The sequence below is a fragment of the Leptosomus discolor genome, chromosome 15, assembly GCF_034619465.1.
Source record: "Leptosomus discolor isolate bLepDis1 chromosome 15, bLepDis1.hap2, whole genome shotgun sequence".
NCBI lineage: Eukaryota > Metazoa > Chordata > Aves > Leptosomiformes > Leptosomidae > Leptosomus > Leptosomus discolor.
In genome coordinates this window covers 15,611,695-15,625,418 of record NC_141405.1, presented here as the reverse complement: position 1 = coordinate 15,625,418, position 13,724 = coordinate 15,611,695, and the positions used below count along the sequence as shown (strand labels likewise).

General features: G+C 45.7%; 1 protein-coding gene across 1 annotated transcript in view; it reads right to left on the bottom strand.

Moving 5' to 3' along the window:
• The window catches only part of ABCC3 (ATP binding cassette subfamily C member 3), a 49,305-nt gene extending 38,922 nt beyond the window's left edge, over positions 1-10,383 (bottom strand). The window contains exon 1 of the mRNA XM_086473428.1: positions 10,339-10,383. Coding sequence (XP_086329554.1) covers positions 10,339-10,368 — 30 coding nt within the window. The 5' untranslated portion in view covers positions 10,369-10,383. The remainder of the gene's footprint in view (positions 1-10,338) is intronic.
• Between the last annotated feature and the right edge of the window lie 3,341 nt (positions 10,384-13,724).

Genomic DNA, 13,724 nt, shown 5'->3' with positions numbered 1-13,724 from the left:
TACAGTTTTCAAAGAAAAAGTCTGAAAAACAGGTACAGGGAAATTCCCATCTACCCCTTTCCCAAACCCCAAGGATGATGTCAGCATCGCCTGCTGAGAAAGACCAATTGGGGTTCTGGTCTTGGGTTTAAGTCTAAATCAACTCCTACTCCACTACAGATGTTCAAAATAAAAGTGCCTCACACTGGCTTTACCCGGCATACAGCTGATGCTGCAGTAATGCTCCTCAAACAGCTGGCAACAGAAAGCTTCCAAACCCTAGGGAGGACTAACAACATATTTTGTAGTCTCAAGCAGTTATTGCTATTGAATGGATAAATTAATACATGTTCCTCTCTACTTTCTATCGTGCAGAAGGAATCGGGAAAAGCACAGGAAACAAATTCATTCTTTATTTGCTGGGGAGGTGAAGGCCATTGCGTTGACGTCATTCACACTCTATCCAAGGTTAACACACGCTGTATCACTGATCGTGTGTCAGTTATCACTAGTTGGCACACTATTTAAGATTAAAAATCAAATTGCAAAGCTGCCTGGGAAGGTACACTTGAAGAGTAAAAGATAGGAAAAAAAGTAAGTGAAAGTAGCAACGCTTCCCCGCAGTAAATAAACATGGAAATGGTATCTCTTATAGAAGAAAATGTTAGTGAGAACTTAAATGCAGAGGAGCATCTTCCTGCTCTTCTTTTGCCCCTAGATCTGATAAATACCCTGCCAGCAAGTTTCACTTGCACAGCCTGGGGGTGGGGGGCGGGGGGGAAAAGGGTGTTTGTCTCTTGGCCGTCCCACACTGCCTCCTCCCCAAAATGAGGATGGATCTACAGTGGCTCTGAACCACCCCACCAAAAACTATCATGGCTCAGTCTTAGCTACAGCACAGGCTTCATCTCAGCCACTCCATGTCTCTCTCACCCCCACTTCTAGCTGCTGTCCATCTCCTCTGCTTGGTCCCTGCTGGTAAACTCTTTGGGGCAAACAAGCCTCCAGAAGGCTGCCGGTTTCAAATGGCCTTTCCAGAGCAAGATCATCCATTCACACTTCCGAAGGAACAATTTCACCCTTATGCACAGGAGGAGTAACCTGCTTCATTATTCCCCAGTGGCTGCTGCGCGACTCAATTCCTTCACATGATTACACGAACAGCCTTCCCCCTGTCCCTCCCTTCCCCTCTTAAGGGCAGGAGATAACGACATTCTCCACTGCAACACCACAGCAATACTGCTTGGAAAAGAGGTGGGGTTGAGAGGACATAAGCATTTCTAGCACTGCACGAACCACACAGTTAAAACCAGAAATAGTATTTTTCTGTTTACAAAGCACACCGCAACAGTTATCTGCGTTAGTGAAGGACACCAAGCAGGATGCTGAACTTTCTTTTCCAGCAGTAAAAGGATCTTTAGTGGCTTATTTTAATGGTTTTTGCTTGAGTTGAAGTTTCATGGTACAAATAGTACCAACCGCACAATGCACTAGAGAACTGTGGACCAGACATCCAAAAATCAAGTTATGGGATTAGTGACAGGCATTACACAAAACAGTAAGTTTCTATTTCTTCTCCTTTTAGTATTTGAGTTTTAAGATTAGAAGTTCAGAGCTTCTCTGCTGTCATGAACAAAAATGAGGCAGGATGAAAAAAAGAAGTAGGTTTGTATTCTGCCACAGTCACGTTAGCCCAGGAAACAGGGCTTTCAAAAAAGCATCTGCAGCTTAAGAGAGACTGTAAAGTAAAAGCTGACCACGGTAAATATATGCATCCAAGACAACACACACCTAATGTAAAAGTAGAATCCACCTACTTCAACTGGTTTAGTAGCAGCCAGTCTTCTTGCTTGGACAGAGGGACATTTATTGACTTGCACAGGGGAAGACATAGTGCAACCATAGAGGTACAAATGCTCATGAATCAAAAGCGGGGCTGAGAGGAAAAGGGAACAGGATCATTCCTTCAGAAGAAAGCCCCTGACTGCTTTAGAAATTGATCAAAGCTATATACTGCTGTGGAGAAATCATTCTGTTAATTGCATCATCAAAGGCCTTTCCTATGGCCTTGGGCAAGTACAAATAAAGGACTGGGTTGCCCTGTTTCAGCCCAGAGTGATGATGGGTGTGGGGGGATATCCTTAATTTGAGCCACCCCATCTCCTTTCAGTTGAAAGGAAATGGGTTAATTCAAGGATCATAATGAATGTAACTCAATTAAGAAGAGATAGGAACAGCTGAAACAGCTGCAAATGAGACGGCCCCTTCTTTATTTGCTCCCCTTCCCACCCCGACTCCTCCATTTTAAGCTGGGCTACCCAGTTGTGCTGCTGTACAGTAATAATAAAAGGGACTGTCATAAAAAAATTGTCACCGGAGCTGCTCTGACACTCTGCCTGCCTGGCAGGAGCTGGAACTGACAAACTGACTGCAGCGATAATGAGATTTGAGTGTCTGGTCAAGGCTGCCTTTAACATGACAGCAGTGTCGGAGCTCGGGGCGGCAGGACACAAAGGTGACGTGCCATCTCAAGCGACCAAGGTTGGTCCCATCCTTCAGCTGCAGGGACACTCATTAGGGGAGCGCCAAGAAGTCAAATGCAGCGGCAGGCTAGAGGGTGAGGACCGACTCCGGGTGCTAATGAGCTTTAATGCCAAGATTAAGCCTGGTTTATCACTCACAGAGCTGACCTAAGCTCACCTAACACAGATGAGCGTTACACTCTAGCTACACTCCTGGAGTTAACTTGCACAAACCGTACTCACGTCTCAGTCCACTGACCTACTTATTTCAGTCATTTTTATCCAGAAAGAGAGTGAAATCCATGGCAGTAGTTTCAGAGGAAAAAAGAGCTCGCAAAGCACCAGTACAGGTGGCATCACTGGGAAACATCTGCTCCTACACCTCCTCCCGCCCTCTCAGACAGCCTCTCTTCTCTTCCCTTCTTTTTCTTAAAGTGAAGGTTGGCTTTCAGTGTTGCGAAGCCAAAAAATTCAGAGACAAATAAAATATGGGATCAGGTGACTATGGAAAGGAATATGTTAATCAGAGAAATCAGAGCAAAGGCAGAACTGTCCTGGTACATTGTTTTACCCCAAGCCAATTGCATGCACAACTCCTCTCCAAGACCAACCAAGCCATGTAAACATAAAGCTTACAGCTTGATTTTCAGCATCCAGAAACCCCCTGTTTCTAAAAGAATAATGTTTATCTCTGATCTGTACTAACACCCTGCAACTGAATCTGCCCAGCCAGTACTGCTGTGAGGAGAGCAGCGCCGTCCCGAAAGAACTGCTGCGACCACAGTGGCCCAATTGCAACACGCTTACAGTAACCATGCTTCAAACTCCCAAACAAGCCACAATTTTCACACTTTGCCACAAAGAGGCTTAGACACGGAAAGGGACTTTTTGCAGGTCACCAACACGTAGCAACTCTGTATTGGGACAGGAGGAAAAAAGCAAAGGAGGAAGCAGCCAGAATAGCACTGCTGCATATGAAGATTACCACTGGCCACAACTTTCCATCTGGTAGATCACGCAGTAAGCTGTTTCCCCCAGAAGATACACCTTACCTTTTCAAAGGAGACAAAACATCAAAGCATAAAGTTCTTAATGCTTTCTGTTTCACTTCGCCTGCTCTCACCTCCCCTTACTGTAATAAAAAGATGATATCCAGAACATGGAGGTTTTTTTCCCCTTTTACGTTTTTGTGTTTCCAAATGTACATAATAACAAAGGGAAATGAAAAAATTCGCATGTCTAAGAGCTGAGGGAGATTCTAGAATACAAGTCACTCGGCTAGAGGGGAAAGGAGAGATACCAAAGGATGAAATGAGAAGTATGCTTCTTTTTTTTTTTAATTGCACAAGTGTCAAATACATTTCTGAATTCTCTGAAGGTTTCAGAAAGAAAAAAAGACATTATTACTTCTGAACCTAAATGACTTTGACATTTGAAACTACTCCTATGAAATAGTTTTTCTTCTCCCCCTCCTTCCTTTCTTATTGTGTTCTAGTTCAAAGCTTTATGACACCGGCACATGACATTACTGTAAACGATTTAAGTTTTATTATGTTGACTTCACCTCTCACTCTGCTGTGAGATTAGCACAGGGACAAAGTGCCAGCTCACACAGGCCCAGCGTGGAATCAAGGCTGCTGGCTGTACAAAAGCCTGACCACATTCCTGGGAAGATCTCTGGCTGCTTGCCTCTATGCTCTCCTCCAGCTCAGCCAAATAACGTGCGACTGGATAGCGTCCCATCACAGTCATGGCAGTATCAGGAGACAAACGGAGCATTACCTTACTGGAAAAAGCAAAGATCCCACTTAATAGGTTTCTCAAAGGAATTTTTTTTAAATTAAATTTTAAACAGTAATAGTCTCTTCATTTTAATACATTACAAATTTACAGACATAGAAAGGAAAGGATTACAAATTTATAGATGCAGAAAGGAAAGGATTGTATCTCCAGTGGCATAGCAACTTGCCTACCAGCTAGGCCAGGCCCATCTCAAAATACTTTATATTCTTAACTGTAGTAATCAAACAATCTCCATTTTAAGGAGCTCCTCATGCAGCTTAGATTTTGTTTCAGATAGTATCTACGTTCAGGAGAAAGAAATTGTTTATAGTATTCCCAAGTCCCCAGATACTCTACCTGCCAGCTATGTCACTTAAGCTAAAAGGGTCAGAGCTGTGACTGGGGGGAAGAGCTGTGCTGAGTGCTGAAGAACACCTCGAGTCCTGCTACAAAGAAAAAGTCTCCCCGTGGGACCTTGCTGCCCTGCCACCTGCCCCACCTCACAGCATCCTCAAGTGCTACTGTCCCACTCCCGTCAAACACATGGAAGGGAGGGACAATCAGGCTTTTGTGCCCAGATCTTTGTGAACCATCTCCTACAAAGCCGCAGTTCACCTGGGTAAAAAACCATTCTTCTCCTCTTGGGTGTTTGTTGTTTTTTTTTTTTTCTAAAAATCCTTCTTCCTGCAATTCCAGAATTGTGACTGGGAATTCCAGAAGGGACTCAACCATACTGGTCAGATGTTGGTGGTGACAATGGGGATTCTCCGGCACTGAGGACTGTACTGTTGGTTTGACCCATCAGTGTGCTGGTCTGAAGGAAAGGGCAATGACTGCTTCCCTTGGAAAACACGAACAATCACATTCACATAGTCCTCTGAAGTGAATCTTCATTCTCTACATTATCACTACATTAATTGACACTGTCACTGAAGGACTCCATAAACCCTTGATATTGGCAGCTTTCACTGGGATTAAGGTTCGCTCACAACTCGCAAATCCAGACTTTTATCTTTCCCAGAGAGATTCAAATACAGTCTGTCATTTACACAGAGATGAATGATAATAGGTCCTGGATAATACTCCAAATCTAATGATAAATATTTATACTGCTCTTGACATGGAGGCTCAAATCCTTTAGCAACAGCTTTCCATTCAATTCAAAAAACCTTAAAATCTTGGAGGATTTGAGCTTGAGTACTTAATTGCTTTTAAGTTCAGGATGTTACCAACACACCTACCCTTTGACAGAGAACGGATGTCTGAAGAGACCATTAAAGTTACCTATTTTGATCTCTTACCTAACGTGAGAAAGAACACAGATACCCAACACTATCGTTTGTAAAGAGATTTATAGAAGTGAGACTGGGTTATCTGAAGTTGGATGCAGTTAACAAAGGATATCTATATCACATTTAAATATCTATAAACACTGAACGTGCTTATCACAGTGTGGCAGAAGGGGAAGCTAATATATAAAGAACAGCCAGGCTGGACCCTACCATCCTACTGCAGAATCCTTCCTGTGCAATGACCTGCCACCACCTTTTGCTTCACTCTTCCTATGCTAGAACTAATGTAGTTGAAAATATAAAGGAATAATTGAAATGTGTAATAATCGAATGTTTTGTTATTAATTTAGGGCCACATCACTTAGGTTGTTTTTTAAATAAACTTGCACACATTAGTAATAGTACATTATTTGTCATCTTCCTTAAAAGAAACACTTCCTCCTTACTGTGGCTATCCTAAGTCATCCTGAACTACAAAAAACTTAAGTATCATACATGATGAAGCAAAAGGGGAAATTATGCAGAGGGGAGACTCACGGCACTTTGAGTGAACAGAGCAGGAAGTTGCATTTCCAGAGAGCGGCACGACTTTTAGTCCAAATCTACCAAAATTTCACAGAATGACTCAAGGTGAAGGAATATCCGCAAACCGAAAGGTTAAAGGGGTGCTTGTATGAGACCATCTCAAAGACAAGACTGAGGCATTGTTTACTTTTGATAGTTGCTGTAACTTCTTGTTAAATTACTCAACATTCTCCGGATGAAGGAGCCAGCACTCCATGTGGGATGGGGGAAAAAAAAAAAAAAAAAGGCATCTGTCAGGATACCAAGACACAGGGTAGGCAAGGAAACAGCTCTGTCATCTAAACAGGATCAAAAGGAACATGCCTGGATCTCACCCATAACTATCTAGAAGTTGTGGTCTCCCCTTTGAAGCACTCTGTCACTTATCTTCCAATTTCCTATTTATTCTGTTAAAAAAAACCAACCCCACCACCAGAAACACAAGCTTCTGCGTAAGCCCAGGCACTTAGGCCGTCTGTAGGCTAAAGTGTTCATATGACCCATCACCCCAACAGCACCCAAGTACTGCCGAGCACGTAAAGGTTGATCCCACGGCAGCCATAGTGCCGTTCCTTACCCAGAGAGTCTGAGCTGCAGAAAGCCAACGTGTCCTTACACGGGAACAGAATTTGCTTTTCTAAGCTCCCGTTGGTTAGCCGCTACGCCAAAACACTTTTGCAGCAAACGCTCCCTAGGACTTTGTTCTCCTCTCAGAGGAACCGCTCGTGTTTTACTACAGTGGAGAACATAAGCAACAAGTAAGCGATAATTCACCAGTCTCTACCTCTCAAGCGCAGAGATTGTGGGTCACATTAATTGGCACGCCTACCTAGCACACTTACTATCACGTAGTACATATGTGACACAATAAATAGGAGGCAATTATGGGCAATAGTAAATAACACACCTAAGGACTGCCTTGGGTGGGTATGCGCCATCGCATTCATCTCCTCCCAAAAGGCGTGTAGCATAGGCACACTGCTGGGAGATAGTAACAATTACCTTCAAATTCTCAATTGGAGCAGACAGTATGCTTCTAAGTGTTCAGATGAAGAGATTGTTCATACTGTATTTTGAAAAAATAATGTTCCAGTTCTTCCTCTTTTATAGATAAATACACTGTATTTGTATTAGTGATTTGCTGATTCCATGTTCAACAGGTAAAGCAGTAGCTGGATGCCAGAAGCTTTTAGAGAGTTCTAATGCAACCTACAGCGTTTCCTTTACTTTCTTATTCCTAAAATGCATTGAACAGGAAATTATTTTGCCTCTGCACAAACAAAAAACCCACCCGTTGACATTTCCAGCAAAATTCCCCACCCTGCATCAGGGTGAAGAGTTGAAACTTTAACACTTTCGATAAGCCAAAAAAGTCCAAGATAAATCAGTCATCTGTTAAAGTTGCTATATTTCAATGTAAACATTTTCATGAGCCAATTCTGAACTGTTTTGTTTTGATGCTGACCTCCTTTTAGGACAAAAGTATTGCAGTTGGTTTAAACTCCAAAACAAAGAACTGTTTAAATTGGAACACTGTGTTTCCTTTTGCTCTAAATAGTTTTAAAACTGACACCAGTATGTCATTCCGCTTCCCAAAATATCCAGATTTTCTTTGACAAAACACGGGGAAAGAGCCTCAGTTCACCAGCTATGTAAAAGCGAAGGTTAATATTGCTTCACATTTTATCATGTTCTTGATCTGAACTGCAAAGCTGCACACCATTTACAGGCCAGTAAATGCCTTTCACGTTGTTCTTCTTTCTTCAAGTGTACGGCTGCATGAGAAACTCCAACTTTTGTGGACACATTTCAAAAAGAAGCCTCTTCCTTTACCTACCATATTTGCACTGCAAATCATTTCAAGGTGACTGTCATCTACACGGCCATCGCTTAAAATCACTCCTAAAATCAGTTCACTGTATACACTCCTGTTAACAGAAAATACCGAACCCGGGGTATGAGACTCTTGGTCACTGAGTCCAATCTGCTGGTCACTGGGTCCCATGTTCCATTTCACACAGTTACTGCGGACCATTTTTTAAAGCAATTAAACAGACGGAAGGTTGTTCTGATTCTAAACAACTCTGGATCATTCGGAAGAAACAGAACACGTCGACATTTATTAAGCAGTTTGCCCACTTGTATACAGAACACTGCTCGTCTCTTTTCAGTCAGTCTCCTTTTATTCTTTAGTAATATTTTATGTTGGGGTATAAGTATGTGATAATCACACACACACACACACAAAAGTTTCTGGAGAGTAACATATGCCTGACATCTTCCTTCAGACTTCGACAGAAAACACACTCCTCTGCCAATCCAAACTATCATGTTTCAGATCAACTGGCATTAATCACATTTGAACTACTACTTCAAGCAAGGCTGAAAGTGTATTTTTTAATTATTATTTATGCTTTGTTAAACACATCTAGAACTCTTCAACATTTATGCTGTAAATAACGTTTATTTATTAAAATATCTTCCCTGGATTACCTTTATATTACTTTCTGCAAATTTAGTTTTGAAAAGCCCTGGCAATATTCAAACCAGGATACACCACCTGAGCTTGGCATACAGCGGACACAGCACCGCAAAGGGTGCTGTGCTTGAGTGCAACAGTACTGCATAAAGAACAGAACAATACATTTATTTTATTTATTATTCCTACTTAAAACCAGCAAAACTGCCTGAACATTTACATTAATGTATCAATAAACTGTTACCAAAAGCTTTGGCCATGAAGACTAGTTGCACTACAAGCCTTCCTTGAGAAGCTAAGACATGCTTCTCAAGGCAGTCAACAAACTAGCAAGCAGCGTTGATCTGTTCATGCTTGTTCCTGTTCTATAAGTGTTTATAGCAGAAAGAAGAGGTGAAAATACTTGTTTGAGCAAGCTTATCTGCCAGCTGTTGTAGCAGAAAGCGTGCAGAGCACTTGGAAATGAAATCTGAAACTGAACAAAAAAATGTAACCAAGGGGCTTAGGAGGCCTAAGTCCTCTTTTGAAAGGTAATGTTTTTGAAAGATAATAATTTGAAGATGGAGTTCAGCTCCTCATAGGCAATTGCTTGTGTTGTCCTTTAATAGCTTTCTAGCAGTGCTTCATCTTCAGGCATTCCTTTTCATTCCTACCCATCTTTCTTTGAAAAAAAATCCCCCTTGAGCTAAGTCAATATAGAAGAGAAAGGCACATGCGAAAATTGTGATTTATTGGAGGGCAGCTCCAGATTCACCACACACGCTCAACCCCCCATGGCTTCATACGGTCTAACTCAGGATGGAGAGGAAAGCGGCACACTGTACCTTGGGGAAATACCGCACTGGGTACTTGTGACAGCTAGCAGTTACACGCTTAACCATCAGAGCAGACCGTGGCAGCGGTTTCCAAACTTTTGTGCTTAGAAACACAGCGCCTGCTGCAATCAGCCTCCCCAAAAGGCTGACGGCTCCAAATACCAACGTAAGTCACTGCAATCCTCCGAGGCTTGTGACCACCCTTGGCTGCCACGAACCCATCGCTCTTTAGCAGTAGCAAAGCACTTAACTGGGAGCACTTTCCCGCTCATCAGAGGGATTCCGAAGAGCAGCAGCAGCAACGCTAAAGCCGGACCCCTGAGGAGGCACCAGCCAGGTTCACTGCCATGAGGTCCAGAGGTGGACTACAGCTGTTGGGAGAGCTGCAAGAAACGCCGCATCTCCTGCAGGAGATGTGGCACGGCCTGGGGTCTTGTGGGCTTCCCCGGGGCCTTCCGCCTTCTTGGCTCTGCTCTGGAGACGCTGAATCCGAACAAGAAAGGCGCTACCGGCCCTGCTGCTGCTGCTCCTGCTCCTCAGCCGGGCGCGGGAGGAGTCACCACCCCGGCCGGCTCTCGGACGGCCTGCGCCGGGGCGAGGCAATTCCGGGAAAGGTTGCAGCTCAGCCCCTCCGAATCCGCAGGACCGACTTCTCCCTGCCCGCTCCGGCCCCCTCACACCCGGCTCCTTTCGCGGGGAAACTCCCGGCGGCGGCAGAGCGGGGCACGGCGCTTCTCCTCCGCCCCGGGGCAAGCCCCGCAGCTGGGGCCGAGAGGGCTGGTTCCCGCTTCCCCACCGGCCCCTCCGCGCAAACCTCCCCATCCAACTTTCTCCTCAGCCGAAGGGAAGCCCACGGGGCGGGAAGCGGGGGGAAGGGAGGCGGCACCGCCGGCCGCGTTGCTTACCCAGAAGCGGGACCCGCAGAAAGCCTCCATGGCCACGGCAGGGGAGCGGAGCCTCTTCCAGGCCCACGCTGGGTACCACACGAGGGGAGAAGCCGGCTCCTTCGCTCCTGGGCGGGCCGGGGGCGGAGAGGAGGAGCCTGTCCCGCCCTCCCCGCCGGAGGCGGGAGGCGCCAGCGCCGCCGCCCCGCTGCTCTCGCCCCCTCAGGCCGGGAGGCGCCCGCCAGAGGGTCCAGGGCTTCTCCTCAGCCGGCGGGGCAGGCCCAGCAGGGCAAGAGCGACTCCCGGCCCCGCTGTGGGAGCCCCTGGGCCGAGCAACCCCAGCTGGTGTCACGGAGGGAGACGGGCCGCCGTAGTCCTCCTCTGGTCCCTAAAGCCTGGGCACCACTGCAGAGATGGTGGATTGCTTCCACGGGTGACCTCCCTGTGGAAGGACCAAGCCTCCAGGAAAACTTTATCCCTGGCCAGCGTGACCTGCTGGGACAACCAGACCCCTGCTCTTGGAGGGGGTCATTGGTGGTCCCCACATGGCAAGTGAAGGTCAGGCTGAGGGACAGTCGCCCAGGGTGGCTGTGCAGAGCTGGGGGCATCTGCTGGGTTTGGGGACAACGTCTGTCCGTCCAGACCACTCAGGCTAACATTAACAACTTGGAGACGCTTGTCATTTCCCCTTTGGAGTGGTATGGAGTATGGTTGCCTTGGTGGGACTTAAATGAGCGTCACATCTCTTACCCACCCATCTGCAGCCTCTTCCTTCATGCTGATGGCTTCCGCTGTATTGTTAAACCAGTGGCACGGATCTATTTTCAAAAGCTTTCAGTCAATAAATTTCACGTATATGTGTAACTAATAGATTTTTGTAGTGTAGCACCTTGGACACAATCTGGATTTCACGTTCCCGTGATGCAGAAGCACTGTTTGCTTTCCTCTTGGGCAGGACTCTACGCATTATTGACCTTCCGGCACCTGCTGTTTGTCCACCCACTTGCTGCAGCATCTGGTTCAATATCATCATCTCACGCAAAGCACCCTGCTGCCACAAATCTACTTAAATATTTTAAGAGTTTGAGTTTCCTTCCTCACTGGAAGGTGAGCATCAGGCAAAAGCTGTTGTCAGAAATGCTCACCAGAATGGAAAAGAGAGATGAGAAGCACAGTATTGATGTGTCCCAAAATTATTTCATCCCTAAGGAAAAAATGTTCCGCTAATATTTTATGAAGACCACTGAAGACACTAAGGGTGACACCCACTCACAGTAGTATCAGAGGAAGCCGCGTGCTTCGTATGAACAATTCCGAGAATTTCTTAGACTATAACCTGTCTAAAGGGTCACAGTTCTTATTAGTGTGGGAAGATAAGATCTTGCTCAAGATAAGGTTCTCCAGTGATTGCCCACAATATTTGAAATCTCAGACTGATCCAGGCTAACCAGCACAATCACGTTACAACCTCCTCAAGGAAATAGCAGAGGAGCCCTAGCCAACTGGGTGAACAAGATCTTCTATGGACGTTGTGGGTTGTCTTTGCAAGTCTTAGGTCAAAACTTTTGTTCAGTGGAATTGCACCACAATAAACGTTGTAAGAAAAGTCAGAAATAGCTGGGAGCTACTCCTGTATGGCTCTTTAAACATCCTCTCGTGCAAACACGTGTGAGAGCAGTCACTCCAAGAGAAGTGCTGAGAATTTGATATCTCTTGACACATGAGCTTGCACCAAGGAACAGAACGTGATGCAGTTTGAGAGCATGTGCAGAATTAAGACCAGTTCTGGTGTTATAAGATGTCACAGACACAGAGGTCCCTCACGAACAGCTGCCGTAGGCTGTGTGTACAGGAGGGGAGAGGTTTATTTTGTCAGTGTAGCGCACAGTTCCACTGGCATGCGCAATGTGAATTAACCCCTGCTTAAATTACTTCAGTGGAATTGTTCCACCATATCCCTGGAGGAAGGTCCTGTACTAGGGTGTTTCCCTAGGTCTCCCAGGACCCTAAAGTAGGGGGCCCTAAACAATTCTGCCTCTTGCTTCATGTTCCTAATTCATGGTGGACAGCTTCTGCCTTCAGTAGCAGTTCATGGTGCTGATGAGTGGGTGCCAACTGGGGTGCCAGCTCCCCCTGGGCACCCCCCCGTGAGCTCGAGGAGAGACACCAGGCAGCCAGCCTGGACCTCGCAGCAGACCCTGCCGACTTGCGCTGGCTTTGCAGCGTGGTTACTGACTTCCAGGTGCTGTCTGGCAAAACAGACTGGCAGAGAGGGGAAAAAAAAAATAAATCAAAGGCAGGAATTAAGGAAACATTAAAATCTCAGACAGACAAGATGAGGAGGAAGCTTAAAAGCTCCTGGGAACAGCCACGATGAAGGATTCTGCTGAACCTGGTGCAAAGCAGAGCCTGAAGCACTGTCTCAAGCTGCTCACTTTGGTCCTGTTTCCTTTTGATGACAGAAGGAAAGAGAGGGGTACCTACAACATGTCATTACTCCTGTGATGTTCCCCCAAATGCAGGCTCGCTGTGCAGGAAAATAAAGTGGCACCTTTGGTAAGAATGTCAGGGCGGTCATGAACTCACCTTTTTCTCACCGGACATTTATTCCGGGGAGTGGCGAGATCCGATCTGGGTTCATTCAGTAATGCATTTGCATCCTCTTTTCCATGCCAGCTGCGCAGTAAAGGACTTTTCACCTGCTAACACGCAGAGTAGGTCAAGCCACCGCAATCATGAAGCGCCTACAGGGCACACCCAGGGCCACGCAGCAGAAGGTTGGCCACCAGCTGAAGCGATTGGCTGGGGCAGGACAGGAGGTAACACGAGAGAAGCTGTTTGTGTAAGCACGGTGCCAGGTATGGGGCAGGCTTCACATTGCACCTCCTGCTGATTTGCCAAGCACTAAAAGCAAAATGAAGTGTGACCAGTTCCTGAAGAAATCTGTATAAAGGAGGACATTTAGAATCGAGGGTTGGGGAGGGCTTGAGCATGTGCAGCTCTGGAAGTCACAGTTTTATGGTTAGTTGACTATAAATATCACCTTCTTTCGCTGCTTGGAACAGCACAGGCTCAGCTTCCTTTCCAAGACCCACAGAGGTGTCACATTTTACAGATGGTAAGAAAAAGAGGTTGCCAGAGTAGCATTTACAGCAAATCCCTATACATTTACTTTATAAGAAAGGGGATGACACCTTGTTTTAACACATGTAAGACGTGGACTTGTAACAAACTCTGCTCAAAGTCAACACTGCATGAATAGCAGCAGACTTCAGGTTTCTCCTTCTCAGTCAATGGTGTTGCATGTAGTTAGCATCTCTCTTCTTACAGGAAAGGATTTAACTTTAATTTCCTTATTTCTGGAAAGAGCAATGAGCAGTTTAGAAATCCCATGATAAAACAGATGA